We start from the raw sequence: 20,036 nt of genomic DNA, 5'->3' as shown, positions 1-20,036 counted from the left end.
TATGTCAAATTTATCCCGAACACCCTGTACTAGTTTTCATATTGCTAACATAATGATAGAAGAGGAGAGAATGGAGTAGGAGAGAAGGAATGGTAAGAAGTGTAATGTATGGTGACTCAATGATCAATGGTGTGCAAGATAGGATGCATGAGGAGTGTTTGCCAGGAGGAACAATAGAAAGTGTGGCGCTATGGCAATGTGGATGAGATGATTGTGATGGTATGAACAAATGACTTGACAGGTAATGTAAATTAGGCAGCGAGAGATATGAGATTCTTGCTTGAGGTAGTATGAAAGAAGATGCAGTGAGGAAAGGTAGCGTATGGGTTGCCTAAGTATGATTGTGATGAGCTGAGCAGAAGAGCAGTCATATTGAATAACATAATAGCTAGAATGTGTCAAAAGAGAGGATTATGGAATATTTGTTTCAGGACAGAGAGTAATTGTATGCGAGAGACCGCTTGCATTCGAATGAGGAAGGACGTAGGCATCTGGAGAGATTGCTATTCTGAACGAGTCAGCGTGTCTATGCAGGGAAACTAGAATGCCCAAGGTGGATGGCAGCAGGGGTGGCCTCTTGTATGAGAGGGTACTTGAGAGAAGGGGACAATATCAGGTAGTGATGAGCCCAGAGGAGTCTAGAGGGGATAATGCTGGGTATAGAAATAGTGACTTTTTTATGCTTTATACTAATGCCAAGAGTATCCAGAATAAAGGAGAGGAATTGGTCGCGCTGATAGCATCAGCCTGGTCAAAGATTATTGGGATCACTGAGACATGGATGACAGAAGAGGATATAATAACAGGAATAGAAGTAGCAGGGTACAGTATTTTTCGGCAGGATAGAAAGGGAAAATGTGGTGGTGGAATACTGCTTATGATAAGTGACGCCCTATGTCCTCTAAGAGTGGAGCCTTAGGAAGACAGTGACACTAATGATTCTGAAAACATATGGTGTGAGGTAGAGATAGGCAAGACAAGATACTTAGTGTGGTGTTGCTACAAACCAAGGAGCACAGAGGGTGGGGACTAGGTTTAGATAGTTGAACTTGGCAAGTGCAAGAAGAATGATTGTTATGGGAGATTTTAACTACAGCAGTATAAATTGGGGAGAGGAAGATTCATGTAAAAATAAGGGAATGGAATTTCTAGAATTCTTGAGGGACAAATATCTTAGGTAACATGTAATAGCGGGTACAAGAGGTTCAAGAGTTTTGGATTTTGTTATAGCATCAGAAGAGTTGATAATAACTAAGATGACATCTCCCCCACCAGTTGGAGAGAGTGACCATGTGGTTTTGACTTAGAAAATGAAGACATGCAGGAGTATCAAAGAGACGGGAACGTATGTGGAATTATAAGGCAGGTGATTTTAATAGTCTAAGATGTCAACTTGTGGAAGTTTCATGGAGGGAGGAATTGGAAGGCTGGGATATCATTAGTGCTTGGGAAATTGTGAAGGAATATTTATTAACAGCAATAGTAAGCTGCATTCCACAAGTGAAGAAGTGGGTACAATTTGGTATAAAGTGTATGACAAATAACATTAAATAGGAGCTGCATATGAAAAAGAGGCTATGGAAGAGATATAAGGAGACAGGCGAAGAGCAGATGCATGGAAAATATAAGACACAGGCCAGGAGAGTCACTAATATGGTAAAAAAGACGAAACTGGAATATGAGAGGAGATTAGCCCTAAGATCCAAAGAAAATCCTAGGGAATTTTTTTAGATATGTGGCCAGTAGGAGGAGAAATGATTGTGGAAGAATGACATTGTGGAATAAAAATGGGAATACAGTTACTGATGAAGAGAACATAGTGGAATATAGTGGAGTGAATTTTGATACTAGAGGGATAGGGAAAGGTCGAGGTTCAGAGGTGCAGGAGGAGAACGTGTTCCAAATACTGACTACTCTGGATGTCAGTAAAACTGTGGGACTGGATGGTATTTCAGAACGAGTTTTGAGAGAATGTGCTAAGGAACTGACAGCTCCTTTGACCTGGCTTTTCAATGAAAGTCTGACTATAGGAGAGGTGCCCAGGGAATGGAAGTAAGGTAAGATGGAGTGGTGAGAGCGAGAACAGTCAATGAGTTCAAGGAGTGGTATGATAGACTTTGTGTTTCCTAGGAGGGACACCCCCCTCACGTTGAGTCTTGATAGACTTGTGTTTCCTAGGAAGGACCTCCCGCGATGAGTCTTTGATTCCTTGGAGGCCTAAATAATAATGATAATATTAAACGATATTTTTTCTTGACCACAGAAGCTATGTAAATTGATTATTTACATTTCAAATTTCAAATACATTTCAAAAACTCTTAAGATCTCCAAAAGACTTCCATCCTTTCTTTAAATATGCTGGAGTTTAAAATATCCCATGCGCGTGTGGTTTAAGTTACATCGGCCAAACTTCAAGAAGCCTTGAGATAAGACAGAAAGAACACATCAGATATATCAAAAACAACAGACAAGATATATCAGGCTTATCTTCCCATTTCTCCAGAACCAACCATGTCATTGAATGGAAAAGCTGTGCTCCTTACATAGAAGAGGATTACCACTCTCGTACTTTTAAAGAAGCCACAACAGTTGCCTGTTCTGTAGAAAATCTTAATTGGAACCAAGGTTTAATCTTATCCGAGATCTGGAAGACCCAAATTAGATCTCTAAACACACAAGAAATGAACTTTAGTACCAACTATAAAACGTTCCTAAACAATAACAACAAGTGAAATCATGTATGCGCCACATGTGCATTGCACACGTTCAGTGTTGTTTTGTAATTTATAATTAGAATTCTGTTAATGTCTAATCTGTAACATGTTTTGTTCGCTTTAGTTCCTATCGTCAGTCCTGTACCCTGAAGATGCCAACAGTGCAAGTTGGTGAAACTAGTTGGTATTAAATAGTTTTTTCTCAGATACTTGATCAACATTTCCCAAATAGTCAATTTACATAATAATAATAATAATAATAATAATAAAATGAGAAATGCATTGAATTGCATTATTTTCCATGATGACCATTGTAGGTAATGCAAATTAAGGAGTGTGGAAATGGATGATGGTAAAGAGCACACAGACTACATTCTTTAATGATTGAAGATTGATGGATGTGTAAAAGATGTTGCTTTAACTTATCTTTCCAAAAATGATGTGTGAAAATTGTACACTGTGCAAAAATTCTCTGAATACAAAATTAGCTATATATTCATGCACATATACGTCTGTTATAATCAAGTAAAATTTTTTTTTTAATACCTGTAACCAAAAAAGTAAAAGTAGCTTCAGCGGATCCGCTATCATTTCTCACGATAATTTTGTAAACACCTTCATCATTTTTGTGAACTTCTCTTATAAAAATAATGACATATTCATCAAATACTGTATATTTTAAATGACCATTCTCCTTGAGCTCTACTCCATCTTTCAAAAGGGTTACTTCAAATGGTAAAGTTCCTGAAAAGAATATCTTCACTTTGCCATTGTCATTCTCAGGAAAGTATACTTCATTAGGACACCTTTCTATCTTTGGTGGTGCTGCAAATAGAAAAATTAAAGAAAAATAGTTTATATGTTGTTCAGTGATATTGCTAAATTTAGACCAACTATAAAGGTGACCAAAAGAGTGTCACATATATTTTTTTGTTAATTTAACATGTCATAAAATTACAATTGGAAAACTTTACTCAACAAAATATAAGTCATTATGTTCTAGGTACGTACAACTGGAAAAAATACTCTTGATTCTCAGTCTGTACTTCCTCAACCATGCAAAGGAGCAACCAAGCAGGAAAAATACTGCTGATTAACACAACTGATAATCAGCAAGTCTAGACTGTATTCTGAGAAACAATATATTCAGTGCATTTGCATGCATGTCCATTATGCTTTATGTAGTCAGACACTGCATTAATTGAGGGGTATATGCTTTCAACCGACTACTGATTGGCATCAGAAACCACTTAGCATGCTCACTCTAGTTGTTGAAAAAGGACATTAGCACAACCCTTTAGGTCCATGGCTAAAAGTGGAATATAGCTTCAAAATACCACCATATGCAAAACATGCCTTTCTTTCATAGTTTCAAGGTGATCAGCATTCATTATTAAAAATTATGGAAACAACTACTGTGTTGTAGTAAAACTTCAGCTTAATATAAACCAAAATAATCACTCAATGTTTCAACCTTTATATTATGATGGTTGCATCACCATCATGATATGAACTCCAGATCATTATCATCATCTGGAGTATACACATATATACAAAGAAATAAACTACATTATAATCTACATGGTATTCTAAAGTTACAGTAATTTGGTCAACTGTTAAAACTACTGACCTGAGTAATACACATGCTAACTCTTACCACTCTTCACAAAAACTTGAAGTTATTAAAACACTCAAAAACAGAGCTATAGAAATTTACTAAAATCCTATTGCCTAATTGACATCAAGTTTATTTATTTCCTCAAATACCTCCTGCTCACTCACAGTTAAGCCATCCTCTCCTGTGTCCTCTATACTTTATACATTCACATCATCTGTAAACAACTGAATACCTCTCTGTAATCCAGTGACAATATCATTGAAACCCCCCCACACACACACATTCAGCCTCTCTGATATATGTCCAGAGACAATACCATTGGCAATATCAGTAACAATATCATTGACGGAGTGCAACAACACAAAAACTTGTGAGGTTGCACTCCTTCAAATGCCTTTCCAAAATCCAATAAAAATAAGAGTGTACACCGTACCATGCACCTATCTTATTCTCCTAGTCTATCCAGAAACTGGCCCCATTGCAAAACCATTCCATTAAACACAAGGTTAATGACATATCATTTCCACAGCACATAACCTTCAAACACATCTAGTCCCCTTGCCTAACTGACCTCTAGCATCTTCTGTATTTTTAGAAACACCCTCTTGCTTCACTTCTAATACTTCACCCCTGCTTTACCAGGATAGAGCACTGTAATGAAGTGATCATTAAACATCTCAAATATATCACCTGTCCTGCTCACTAGAATTCCATCTTCATGCAGCAGGATAATACATCCAGAATTATTTTTCCTCCTGCTGATCATAAACAAAACAATTCATTGGAATTCTCTTGGATTGTAACACTTTCTTCTCATGTTTTAATTTTCTTCTCTTTACTGTACTAGTCAACTTCCTAACCTGAGCCATATTTTCTTCATGCAACTGGTCTCCACCTCTCTCTTTATATTATAATTATTTTATTATTAACAGTTGACCTCCATGGAGTCAGAGACTCATCGTGGGAGGTACTCACTATTACATACAATGCTCATCCAACCACGTCTTAAGCTGATTCAATGTGCCACCATCCACAACACACCCGGGCAATGCATTCCACTCACCAACCACTCTCCATGCAAAGAATCTGCTCCTCACTCCTTTGCTCATACCCTCCTTATACAGTTTCCAGCAATGGCCTCTTGTTCTACTCGCCTCTCTCCCATTCTATGAATAATCTCTTCCATGTTTACCTGATAACAACCCATGACCAGCTTATATGTCTCAATCATGTTATATATCTCAATCAATCAACCCCCCCCTCTTCCTCCTATTCACGAGGCTCTGAAACTTCATTCTCTCAATCTGTCCTCGTACTCTACATTCCAAAGACCACTCACTACCTTTGTGAATCTTCTCTGTACCCTTTCATTCATATACTTGTCACCATGAAAACTGGCGACCAAATCTGTGCACAATAATCAATATGAGGCCTGATCAAAGCCTATACAATGGAATCATAACCTCTCTATTTCTGCATGTCAGGGTTCTCCGCATCATTGCCATTATTCGATGTGATGTCTTCACAACTTGTGCAACGTAGCCCCTGAATTTCAGGTCCTTGTCCACCACCATTCATAGATCTCTCATCTCCTCTACTTCTGTTAGCTTTTCCCCACCAAGTGTATACTTTGCATTCCATTTGCTTAGCAAATCTCAAAACTTTACACTTGGCAACATTGAATTGACAGTTCCACTTACCTGCCCATTCATGCAATCTATTCAAGTCCTCTTGTAAGGCATTAACATCAGCGTGACTGTGAATTGCTCTCCCCAGTTTTGCATCATCCACAAACAGCTGGATATCACTAGTTAAACCCAACCCAATATCATTAACATACAAATTGAATAACAATGGCCCCAAAACTGACCCCTGCGGTACACCACTGTGACCTTTCCCTTTCGAGATAATGCACCCCAATATACAAATTTCTGATACCTATTCAACAGCCAGTCACTGATCCAACACAGAAGTCTGTTATCCAATCCCATCTGTTTCAATTTATTTAAGAGCTTGCCATGTGGCAGTCTATCAAAAGCCTTTGCAAAATCCAAGTACACCACTGCATCTCCATTGTCCAAGGTATTTGTCACCTTGTTATAGTACATAAGTAAGTTAGTGAAACGTGATCTCCTCTTAACAAACCCATGTTGATAACCACAGAGAATACTGCTGTTATCAACCCATTTCTGTATCTTACTTCTCACTGATCTCTCCAGGACCTTCACCACAACTCCAGATATATAGAACGGCCTATAATTCGAAGCTACAGCCTTATCACCGCCTTTATGCAGTGGAACAATTTTACCCTCCTTCCACTCCCTTGGAACCTGTGCTGTTGCAAAACTCTTATTAAATTTATATGCCGTCCATAATCTTTCTTTCATCTGAAATTTCTCTAGTCATCCATTTGTCTGCAAACTGCTTTATGTTCTTCACCTGCCATTGCTGACAACAATTTTTTTCTTAAATATCTCTCATGCACTACTGACCTACTCTTCCTTCAAATTCTTTCATCCACTGTACTGCTCCAATCTAGTTTCTAAGTCTATTGTTAAGTTCTGAATTAATCAAAAATTAAATTAATTTACATTTCCTTCAGACTTAACATGGGCTTGCAATTTTGAATCAATTATTGATGTACCAGAATGTACTAGACTCTTGTAAATTTCACTAAAATGTTACTAAGCTGAGAATCTTTCATTTAATATGTGATATTATAAAGTATTGAGAATTGCTAAACTGCTTAAGTGTAAGTACTTATAAATTGCTGGGTGAAAGAGATAATCCGATTAAATAGAAATGGCTGGAATCGAAACACGTGCATCAAAGGGTACAGGTGCACCCTTTAGTAAGTAAGTAATTCCCCCCCCCATACGTGCAGAAGAGTAGGCTAAGATTTCCGTGTGTGGCGTGCAGTACTGTGTGACGTGAGGTGACGCTGAGAAAATGGGAGGAGTAATCGATGACGTGGAGTGAACGTAAGGCATGCAATTTAAAAAGTCGTGCAGCGCCGAGGAAGGTCTCTTTTGCTCTTGCTCTCTTGTGCTCTTGTGCTTCTAGTTCTTTAGGTGGAGCTTGCACCCTTACTCTTGTGTGGAGGTGTGCTCTGGAGTTTTCGGGCAGTCTTGACGATGTATATGCAGCCTCCTCATGGCGTCCCCCTCGTTCCTCACGGATTCGAGACAAGGACAGAGGAACTTTGCCGTAGATTTCCCAACAAATTACCGGTCGGCAACCAGCCCAGCAGAAGGTATTCATCGATGCTTACGGAGATGTCGTTATGATGTTGAATGAGTTCACCATGGAACAATGTCTACCTATTTTCGGCGGCAGAAGTAAGTGCAGATTGAAACCTTGAAGAATACCTCAGAGAAAGCTGAAGGAACGTGGCGTCGAAAGTAATTGTCCAGAAGAGATATGTAAAGTGGCCAGATGATTCCCTAGCAATTGGTAACGTACAATCCATGTTTTATTATGTGTACATGTGTATTAGAAGAATTTATGTAAACTTTAGGAAGGACTTTAAAGAAGGTTTTCTTTGAATGATAAAGTAATAATGAGAATTTTGAGTATTTTGTTAAGTAAATTAATTAAGAGCATGTGGAGTCTAAGAATTGTCTTTTAATGATAGAAAAGGTTATGAGAATTTTGTGAGAAGAAATTGTATGAGAATGCATGAAGCTAGTCTAGTTATTCAGCTAATAATTGTCCTTAGTATTATTGAATAAGCATGATTTTTCAAGTGTAAATTGTAAGCATTAACTGAAGTTCTTTGTCATGCATGCTAAGATAGATATTGAGAATCTAAGTAAATTAGTGCTCATTCATTTGCAATTGCAGACTAAATATTAAGAGTGAATTCATAGTATGTACAATGTTTCAATTGAATTAAATGTTTTGTTCTTTTTGTTTAACTGATGACTTGCCTGATTTTCTTCTCTTTGCACTTGCTCGTAAATTACGGACCACAGTGGGAGATTAAATTATAGAGAGGCTATGACTGCAAACGTAACTCTTAGTAACGTAAGATTGTATGCTAAACTGTGTTCTGGTTCCTCGATTCTACACTATCTGTTAATCTAGGATTCGGGGTGGTGCAGCGAAAAATAAATTTTCCCTGAATCCAAAAAAGGAATTAGAACCAGTGTGAGACAATGGAATAGGCATCTGCCATTAGTAATTCCTTTGTCCCACAAACCACTAGCATCGTTCTTGTAAGTATAGATCAACCAAGAGAGATATTGAAGTTAAGAGAATTAAGATTGAAGATAAAGTTTTAGTATAATTAAGAATAATCAAGAAGTGAAGATAAGAGAATATAGACTAAATATAGAGTAAAATAAAAATAATAAAACCATGTTTCTTCAGGAAATCCTCACCTAAGATCATTTCTACGTGTGAGCACAAGTTTCTGGGCAGTACGAGGAAGTTATGCCATGCATGCATGTAGGCCTAGTCCTACCAATTCTATCCTTAACCTTACCTGCTTTGGGCATAAATCACAGAGGGTGATATCCCTAATAGTCTAATTGGCTTCCTCAATCTCTTAGTTCTTAATTTCATGTAAGTACCCAGTTCCCTGATGCAGTTCTCAGATGTAGTGGAAACCTGGGAGCCTGTGTCTAAGAGTGTGTCTTTTCTGCCTATTCTTGTTATTACTTTCATCCCTGTGAGATTTTCCCTTCCCTTTTCAAATGACTTGGCACAAACGTAAGATGTGGCCTCAGGTTGGTGTCTGACCCTTGAGGTTCTCTGTGAGGTAAGAGAGTCACGGGCAATGTGTCCTAGTTTGTTACATCGGTAACATCTAGGGATCTCACGTCGGAAATCTCATCTAACCTCTCCGTCTGAAGACAAAGGAGGGCTCGAGCCACATTGGTGTTAACCTGTGCATTAGGGACTCTAATTTGTCAAGTACTGGCTGTTCTAACCTATTTACTTCTTGTCATATGAGATCAGTTACCTTCTCTTCCTGAATCATTTGGGAATTCTTGCTGTTAGTAGGATTTTCCGTCAACTGGCTGGTTATTAAATCAAGTCGTTCCATGAGTGGTTGTTGTAACCTTTCAACCTCCATTTTGATTAAGGAGCGGACTTCGTTGAAGTTACACGCGTCATCATTGATCTTACAGACAGATTCCATTTTGTTTCTTCCTATATTTTCTTGTACTTCTTGGCACTTCTCTATTTCCTTTTCTTTCCCTTCCTTTCTTTGACTCAGACATCTGTTATCTTCCTTGTTATCATTTACCACATTTATGTGGTTTGCAGTGGCTGCAGGGTAGATGTCCCCAAGCAGTTGTTCTTTCTCGGTGGCGGCATTAAGGCATTCCTTCAGGCTGGATATGTCCTTCGCAAATGCCACGTCCTTTAGTTCCTGTCTCAGGCCTACTCTGAATAGTTGGAACACTGTCCAATCCAAATGTCGTCTCTCCTTCTCTTGTACAGTCAGTGAGTTAGCACACGTGAGTAGCCTGTTATAATACTCATGCATATTTTCCTTTTCCTTTTGCCTTATGCTTTGGAGCTTCCAGAGGTCAGGCCCTACTGTCTTGGTTTTTTAACCTAGGTTTTTTAACTAAACCTCTGGTAGTACATTGTATTTTTCAATAGAGGAGAGGAGTAGAAGTAGTAGCTTTTTGCCCTTCCAATTAACTTGCTGCAAAGCAGAATGAGTAACTGGAAGTCACTCCATCTCCCTATTTTCCTAAGTTCTTCTACGTACTCAAAATATGCCCCCACATCATCAGAATCTTCGCCAGAGAACTGAGGGAAAATTTGTTGGGGGTTTATGGTTCTAAACAACTCTGGGTCGCTCATCTCGGTGGTTGTAGTAGGTAGGGACATACTTACGCTCTTAGATTAACAGTGTTTAAAATTCAAAAAAAATAATTTCACTACTATACTTTTCACTACTGAGTTCTGTTTCTGGGATTGAGACCAACTTGTTGTGCAAATTAAATCTTTTTAGCACATCCTGTCGACTGCTGCGCCATTGTTATATCTCTTATTTCTCTCATTTTTTGTGTTATTATCTTTATGTTTTGTTTTATCCTTTTATCCTTTATCTTATGTTATTATCAGTTATTTCGTTTGCCGACAAATTTATATTATTTTATGACTGCGCCATCCGGCAACAGAATTCTGATATACTATCCTAGAATACTAAGAAAAGGAATGTAGGGATCAAGAAGTTTGCAGTCGTGGTCCCGTTTCTTTAGTAACTAATGGATTTCCCTCTAATACACGATTCGTGGTTTTTCAAGCGGTAATTCAATCCACAGAAACATGACAAACTCATTTGGTTTACACATAAGAAATACATTTATTTTGACACAAACATAGAGATACATTTTAGTTAAAACTTTCAATTCTAAAAGAGTCTGAGTTCCCTCCCTTTTCTTAAATTAACACATCCAAAAAAAAGTTCCACACTATAATTTCTTATACTGACAAAATCTTACACTTCCTTATATATCTATTCTCAGACTCTGTTAATTTATACTAAATTACCCATTACTATCACACATATAAAATACATATATATACAGGCTTATTCTACAATCCTGGCATGGATTATATCAGACGTGTTTCGTCAGGCAAATTTTTGCATGAGGTAACAATCCTTCTTATATTCAACTTTGTCCTCCCCCAGAATTTTAGCTAGCATTCAAATCTAAACTCAACATAATAACATTAATTTCCTTCTTTCAGTATAAACAGTCCGAAGCCTCGGTTTCCTATTCGGCTCAAGCCTAAGATGCCTCTTATTCCTTAGGTGTAGACAAAATGTCCAAATGCAGAAAGTTCCTTAAACACAACACGGAAATTGGCTGTTTTCTCAACGTTCAGTTTCTCTTTCCTCTCTGGTTACTCTAACTTAATACAAAAAGGTTTCAGCTTACCATTATTGCTTTATCTGGTAGATTTAGGACCTTCTTATCTAGATTCTCGGATCTCCTCATCATGTTTTCTTTTAATGGCATCTTCGCTGTTCTTTTATTCCACTCAAAAAGGAACACTCTTTCACTGACTTGTACACTGGCATTTCTCCAGCGGTCCTTTCTTCTAGAACTCTGGTTGCATTATAGCTGCAGCTTTGATCCACGTGACACGTATAGCAAAGGGGAAATTCTTGCTACGCATGGCGGCAAGTTTTCACAGCTACTCAGCTCTCGGTTCAGGAAACCAGGAACCGTCGAAAAGAGAAGAGAGCTTGAATTCCCCGCCGAAACCTATATACCACAAAAGAGCGTCCTCACTTGGTGGTGTCATCATGCATACAGCGGCAGCCGATTGGTTACCACAGCTCCGAACTGTCTTTGACATGGCCAAATACTTGTATCAACTTATATACATCTTTTTTAGCAATTTTACATGGATTTCCTATCTTAAAATAATTTACAAACATTCTCTGTTCAAGTTATGGGCTTCTCTAACGTTAGTTAAAATCTACAAAAACTGAATACATACATGTTCTAGATCATAAATAGGCACAATTTCCATTTGGGGGCATAAGTATGTCCTTATCCATCCTTTCTGACATTACCTTATGTTGGGTCGGAAAAAGGATGACTCATCAAAAGTGAATCAACACTTTTTCTGACAAAACAAAACCCAACTAGTAATGGAAAGAGTCTGCAAACGTATGATTAATCTGTAATAATTTATGAAGTTTTGAGAGTCTATTGTTAAAAAGCAGAATTTTAATACTGGAAGCACTAAGCCTCCATGTTTCTTTGATAATTGAAGAAATTCCTGTTTAACTTTCTGGTATCAGTTGAACCAAAAAAAAAGTTCACAGCTTTACTATATAATTGCTTTTCTTCAGCTTCTGCAACATTTGTAATATTTATTATGCAGAGCCAGTGGCACACCCAGGGAGGGCCCCCTCCCAAAAAAAAAGAAAAAGTTAAAATACACAAAAAAATTTTTCAAAATACTTTTCCTAATTAAAATTTATTTTTTTATGTAGTTTCGTGTCTTCTATTTCTATGCTACTTATGAATTAGCGGTCACATAAGGTGAGAGTACACTATAGCAGTGTTTCTCAACTTGTGGTCTGCGACGATGGGACAGGTGGTCCACAGGCAGACTTAAATTAACCAAATAAATCTATATATTTTAATTAGCCAAACAAAACAAATTAAAATTGAATAAGTAAAAATTATTGAAATAAAATGGATACTTGAAAAATAAAATAAAAATAGCAGCAGAATGTTCATTCCATGAACATTCTGCCACTATTTTAATTTGTAGTGGCAGAATGATGAGTAATTATTATTATTATTATTATTATTATTACCACGGGCTACTCCAGGAGTCCTTAGACTCATCGAGGGAGGCCCTAAACATCATGTTCACACAGCTGTTCAACATTCTCACAGTATCTATCATACCTTGCCTTGAACTCACTCACTGTCATAGCACCCACAACAGACTCTGGCAGCTTATTCCACTCATTTACCACTCTAAAAGTAAAGAACTCAGCTCTAACACCCTTGCTAACCACACTCTTGCCCAGCTTCCATGGGTGTCCCCTAGTTCTCCCACCACCAGTCCTGATCTCAAAAATATCATCTGAATTAATCCTATAAAATCCTTTTAGCAATTTGAATGTCTCAATCATATCTCCCCTTTTTTGCCTATCAACTAGCTTCTGCAACCCACAAATCTTCAACCTGTTCTCATATGGTGCATTCCATAGACCTGCTATCATCTTAGTCACTCGCCTCTGGATCCTCTCAACCTCCTCCCCATCAAGAAGGAACCGAGGTGACCAAATCTGGGCACAGTAGTCGAGATGAGATCTTATCAGGGCTCGGTACAGAGGTACAATAACTTGTTTTTCTCTGCTCGTCAAGGTATTTTTCAACAACCAAGTGAGTTGATGAGCTGATTTAGCTACTTTCGCAATGTGCCCCCTAAACTTCATCTCCCTATCCACCAACACTCCCAAGTCCCTGGCCTCATCAATCTCTTGGAGTACAGTTCCACCAATGTGGTATACTGCTGCTAATCTTTTCACTCCGAAATGCATAACCTTACATTTTGTCACATTAAATTGACATCCATTCTCCTTAGTCCAGAACTCCAATCTATCTAAGTCTTCTTGCAAGACTTTGACATCTTCTGCATTCACTATCGCCCTACCCAACTTTGCATCATCAGTGAACAAATGAACTGTCCCACTTAGACCATTCCCTATATCATTAATGAACAGATTAAACAGCAGTGGTCCAAGAACAGAACCCTGTGGCACACCACTAGTCACAGGCCGTTTTTTGGACTCTACTCCTGAATAAACTACTGTTTGATATCTCTCCATCAACCACCCAGCTATCCATCTCACCAACCCTATATCCATTCCCATATGTTGTAGTTTACGGATTAGTATTCCATGTGGTATCCTGTCAAAAGCCTTTGCCAGGTCCAGCAGTATCACTGTAAACCCATTTCCCTTATCCAGTTCAGCCGTCACCCTGTTATAAAACTTGAGCAAGTTACTGAGGCATCATCTACCCTTCACAATGCCATGCTGTCCTCTGTACAGTATCTCATTTTCATCAATCCATTCCTGTATTTTTCCCTTGACTATTTTCTCCAAGACCTTGACAACGACTCCTGATATGCTGATCGGTCGGTAATTTGCAACCATAGTCTTGGATCCTCCTTTATGCAGTGGAACTATTTTCCCCTCTTTCCACGGCTTCGGGACTAAGCCAGACCTGAGACTCAGATTAAACAACATGGTCAAGGGCACTGATAATTCATTAGCCGCTTCATGCAAGACCCGTGCCGGTATACCATCCAATCCCACAGATGAATTCACATTAAGGTTCTGTAATAGACTATTCACCTCCACTTCATTCATCAAAATTCCCATATAAACTAATGGTTCCTTCATTTTTTCAACGTCACCACCTGGATGATATACTTTTGCAAAGTGCGCGCTCAGTAACTCCACTATATCGACTGGTTCAGTGAACTCTTTACCATCGTCATTCCTTAAAATCATTTTGCCATGTACAGTTTTTCTCTTGCTTGCAGCATATTGAAAGAACTGTTTGGGATTCTCTTTTGCTTGCATAGCTAGTTTCCTTTCATAATCGGCTTTTGCTGTTTTTACCACACTCGTTACCCTTCCAACCTGTACTTTATACCGTTCGTGTGCCTGCAGGTCACCCCTTTCTTTAAATTCCCTCCATAGTTGTTTCTTTTTTTTCAGCTCAAGCTTAATGGTGTTATTCATCCATTTAACCCCTCCTTGTTTCACTATTCGGACCTTAGGTATACAATCAGCCATAACCTCTTGTAAATGCTCTTTGATCACTTCCCATGCTCTATCGACATCCAGCCCTTGCAGTTGTACATGCCATGGCACTGATCCAAGCAATCTCCTAAGCTTGTCATACTTGCCAGCAGGGTAATTCCACATATGCCCTGTCTTAATCACAAATTTCACACCTTTAGCCACCTCCCAGGTCAAGACCTTATGATCACTCTCACCAATAGGTGGCAACATGGTCATATTCATTACAGTCAAATTCTCAGATACTATTACCAGGTCAAGCACTCTCACACCCCTAGTATTTTCAATTACATGCTGTTTCAGATAGTTATCCCTTAATAATTGAATAAAATCCATTTCCTTCCTCACATGTGTCCTCTCCTCCTTCCAATCAATGTTACCATAGTTGAAATCCCCCATAATAATTACCCTCCTTCCACTCATTTCATCAATTTGTTTATGCATACCATCTCCACCATCTATTCCATCACCTGGTCTATAGCAGCACCCAACTGTATATTTTATTCTGCCAGTATCAATCTCACACCAAATAGCCTCAAATGAGCTCCTTTCACTATCCTGCAATACTTCAATTCTCCTTGGCTGCAGTTCATCAGCTATCATCAATAACACCCCTCCCCCAATTTTATTCTCTCTGTCCCTCCTAAACATACTATAACCTACACATTCTATCCCACTAACTATATCATCTTCCGTCAGCCATGTTTCACTAATGCCAATAACCTGTGGCCAGGAAGAGCCAATCAAGGCCAAAAATTCCTCCTTCTTGTTCCTAATACTCCTGGCATTAGTATACATGAATTGCAATGTTCCCTTTGTCCCACCCCTATCTTGATGCGTTATTCTAAATATCACATTCCCATTTTTTGTCCTTATTGCTGGCTCAGGAACATTATATACATTTTTACACTCAACTGTCTCACTGATGTCTGGATATCCACTTCCCCCCCTTCTTGGTAGTTCTAGTTTCCCTGGTTCTGCACATCCATTTTCACTTCATTCAGCAACACTTTTTCCAGTCTCCGCACACCAAGTCCATTCAAATGCAGTCCATCCATCTTGTATAAGTCCTTTCGCCCATCAAACTCATTCCACACGTCCACAAATTCCACACCACACCGTCCGCATAACCTGCGCATAATATCATTCGCAATTATTGCCCTCCTTCTAAACTCCTCTCTGTCATACCGCGGTAAACAGACTCACCATTCTAACTCTGTCACTCTTTTCTTTCGCTACCTTTAACAATACTTTCAAGTCCTCTCTCATAAAAAATTTATCACCTTTCAATTCATTCGTACCAGCCACAATTGTTATTTCTTTCACCCTCTGTTTTTGCACTCTAATGCTCTCACTTACATCCTTAAATTTCGCACCCGGCAAGTACGATTTAGTTACACTCCCATCTATTACTCCTCTTAATAAAAGAGGGATTAAGTGAGCAACAATATAGTTTTAATGCTTCCACTTTCCCTTGCTGTTTTGTCAGATTTGGAGTGAACATGTGTTGTCCACATGACTACATTTCAACCAATTGCTTGTTGTTTATTGATTTTTATTGTTGAAGGGTTTCCTCCTTCAACTAATGCTCAATATATCTTCAGAAGTGCTAAGTAATATTTGGACAAAGTGTGTTGTGAGTTAACCCCAGTATTTATATATTTTTAGGAAATCGAGCGACTGAAAGATAAAAGCAAGCTGCCCAGTTGAGTTGAAATGCTAACTGTCTTCTATGCTAAGTTTTAACACGTTTACAAATTTTAACACCTTCGGTTGAACTTTATTGCTGCTTTGGAGCAGGCGAACTCACACACATCTAATTAATAACAATAATTTTTAGTTAGACACTGTGTTTGCCAGTGCAACATATGGTTTTGCTTGAGTCTAAATAGCATAGTTTCTGTATGAAAGGACATGTGATTCATTAATTAGTCATTTTTATCTCAGTCGTCTCTAATTGCATTATTTGTTGAGAAATATATTACACAGACTACTGGTACCTTATTCACTGACATAATAAAAGTACTTGTTTTTCTTGCCTCTACAATATAGTGGCTATTGAGGAGGGCGTGTTGTTTACTGCGGGAACAAATTACTATTCCCCCCTTGCTCTGAAAGTGTTTCAGCTTTTTTTCATTTGCGAGGTATATGCGAAACATTTTAATTTATTTATTTGAAAAGTAAAATCAGGAGCACAAGTTATATGCGAGGGTGAGTTATATTCAAGTAAGTATGGTATTTCAATTATGGATAAGCACATTGGTACCTTCTTTAAACAGAAAAATAGCTCGGATGACAGTGATAATACAAAACGAGTTTGTAATGACAGTTTGTGTGTAGTTTCTGAAGAGAATGAGGTCTGTAACGAATCCACACAAACACAGAATTCCCATCAGTTGCAATGCGATAATATTAATACGCTGAATGAAAGGAAAGATTTGCTGACTTGCTGGACACTCGACCAGTGGATCTCATTCAAAGGTAAATACAATTGATTATTGTGTAGGAACATTTTTCTGTTTTGTGACTTTTCTCCCTTTACAGTAATTATGCCTACATTATTGTGTTATTATTCAACAATTGTTTACAGTTTTGAATGTGTGTATATAAATCAATATCAACAATAGCCTGATTACGAACACGTGATGAAAGGGATGGAGAGGTTTGGAGCTTCCCTGGATAGTATTCAAAAGGTAAATACAATTGGTTATTTTGTATAGGGCCCCGAAACTTATTAGTTTAGAATTTAACCACTCGGAAAGAGTTTGTGTCCACCTCAAAACTCTGAAACAGAATTTGGAAACAAATTTTCCAAATAACTTTTATAAGAAATTTCTGTGGGTTCACAATCCATTTCAGGCTTGCAGTCATGAGAATGACCTTTTGTTATCGAAAAAAGAACAACTAATTGAGCTTTCAAGTGACAGTGGACTTAAAATGCAATTTTGTGATCGTGGTTTGGCTTGATTCTGGATCTCGTCTTCACTGAGAAGTGAATTTCCATTTAGAAACATCGAAAATCATCATGCAGTTTTCTACAACCTATCTTTGAGAGAAAGAATTTTCATTGCTCCTTCAAATAAAAACAAAATACAGAATTTGTCTTAGTGTGTGTGTGCATGTGTGTGTGCATGTGTGTGTGTGCATGCTGATTTTTGACTGAAGTTGATCAATATTGAGCCACATTTTTTTTTTTTTAAATAACGAAACTTGTGGTGCGATCATAATTAAAAGAAACACACGTATTAACCACAGTGAATACTGTGGTTAATACGTGTGTTTCTTTTAATTATTGAGCCAGATATTTAGCAACACTGCAATGCCGAGAAGCTCATCCATCTCATTAAAAGTAAATAGTAAATAATTATATCATATTATTTATTTGTTTAATAAAAATTAAAACTTTGTTCAATGATGATGCACTTTTACTCGTTTACTTCCAAGTTAATTATGTTTCCATATATATTCAAAACATGTTTTTAGATTTATTATGTTATAAATGGCACAGTTTTTCCCAAATGTTGGTAATCCCCATATACATTTTGAAAAAAATTACATGACTTAGTGGTCCATAGAATTGTTTTAGGCATTTTACTTGTCCTTGGGCTAAGAAGGAGTGAGAAATGCTGTCCTATAGATATCCGAGCCGGGCCAGAGAGGATCATGGGTATCATGTATTAGCGAATGATTGCAGATGCTCAGTCATAAGTCATGTCCGATATGCTCGTATTCTGTGCTATTTTGCATTGAATTTGTTGAAAAGGATGTCTTGAACTTGAAGCTTCTTTCCATCTCTGAAGAGTAACCTTACCATATGTAAATTCTTCAATAACATTGAAGTTAAGTTACAGTTAAAATTTTAATTAAAGTTAAATTTGTAAAAGATTTTATTTTGTTTTTTGGATTTTGTGCTTCAAATTATGGATCTGAGAGCTGGGTCAGAAGTAAAACACTTGACCAAAGACTAGAGACCGCAGATATGAGAGTCCTGAGAAAGGTTATAGGTGTGAGCAAATGGCATCAATGGCAATATCATATTAGAAATGAGGATAATAGGAAAGAACTTGACATTGTCAACATCAAGGAATGCGTTAGCAGAGCTAATCTCAGGTGGTATGGTCACTTAAACAAAATGGAGAAAGAAAGATTAGTAAAACAAGTGTTCTCTGCCAGGCTGGCAGCAAAACGATCCAGAGGAAGACCACCTATATCTTGGTCTTCCTCTGGATCATTTTGGATCATTATCAGATCTTATAGAAATATAAGATCTGATAATGTTGGAGTCTTGACAAGTAACAGACTGATTTGGAGGAAAACTGTAGATAGGAAGTTAGTAACGATGTAATTTTTTTCATGTAGTACTATCATATCCTGTACACCCCCTTGAGGGTACATGGCAGGAATTTGATGATGATGATGAGGAGGAGGAGGTTATAATAACTGGAAGAAAGCCATTGAAAAATTTAATAATCATCAAAAAACAAAATATCATATAATGACTTATGAAAGGCTAAACAATATTCGAGATATTATTAGAATATTTGAAAATAATATTCTAATATTCTAATAATATTAGAATATTCTAAACAATATTAGAAAATGTATTCTAATCAATCAACAAATTGAAGTAGATAGTGCATCACAAACCAGTTAATCAGAAACGATTAGAGCCGATTATAAAAACAGTAATTTTATGTGGTCGGCAAAATATACCCTTGAGAGGACATCGTGATATGGAGAATTTTCATTTGAACAGGAGCTCAAATGAACCAACCTGTACTAATGCAGGCAATTTTTGAGCTTTTTTAAGAATGAGAATTGATGTGGCCGACAAAAACTTGTCTGAACATTTTAAACATTCTGCCAAAAATGCTACCTACATTAGCTGGAACACACAAAATCAAATTATAAATGCATGTAATCAAATAATTTTGAACAGTTTGGTCGAAAAAATTAATTTGGCGAAATGTTTTTCAATTCTTGCCAATGAAACTTGTGACATTTCTACCACTGAACATCTTTCCTTGTGTGCCAGGTATATAGACGAAGAAATGGACAACAAAGTTTGTGAATAATTTTTACAATTTGTTTCTGTAACAAGCAATACAGGAAAAAACTTATCTGACAAAATATTAAAAAGCTCAAATAATTATGGCATCGATTTGTCATATTTACGTGGACAAGGTTACGATGGCGCTGCATCAATGAGCAGAAAGTTTATTGGTGTCGAATCTCATATATCAGTTATATATTCACAAGCTTTATATGTTCATTATGCATCACATAGTTTGAATTTGACAACTGGAAATGCTGTATCTGCGACTGAAATAAGAAATTGCATTGGCATAATTGAAAAGGTACACAATTTCTTCAATATCCCTAAGAGACA

At 37.5% G+C, this 20,036-nt stretch overlaps 1 protein-coding gene across 5 annotated transcripts in view; it reads right to left on the bottom strand.

The window, feature by feature from the left end:
• LOC150108743 (twitchin-like) overlaps positions 1-20,036 on the bottom strand; it is a 2,666,638-nt gene that overhangs the window by 567,242 nt on the left and 2,079,360 nt on the right. For all 5 annotated transcript variants that reach the window (XM_090390962.1, XM_090390961.1, XM_090390964.1 and 2 more), the window contains one exon: positions 3,261-3,539. In XM_090390962.1, the coding sequence (XP_090247088.1) occupies positions 3,261-3,539 (279 nt within the window). The remainder of the gene's footprint in view (positions 1-3,260; positions 3,540-20,036) is intronic.

This window comes from Typopeltis vanoorti, chromosome 3, assembly GCF_054136105.1.
Source record: "Typopeltis vanoorti isolate ZY-2024b chromosome 3, IOZ_Tvanoo_1.0, whole genome shotgun sequence".
Classification (NCBI taxonomy): domain Eukaryota; kingdom Metazoa; phylum Arthropoda; class Arachnida; order Uropygi; family Thelyphonidae; genus Typopeltis; species Typopeltis vanoorti.
This window is presented reverse-complemented; position numbering and strand designations above follow the sequence as displayed.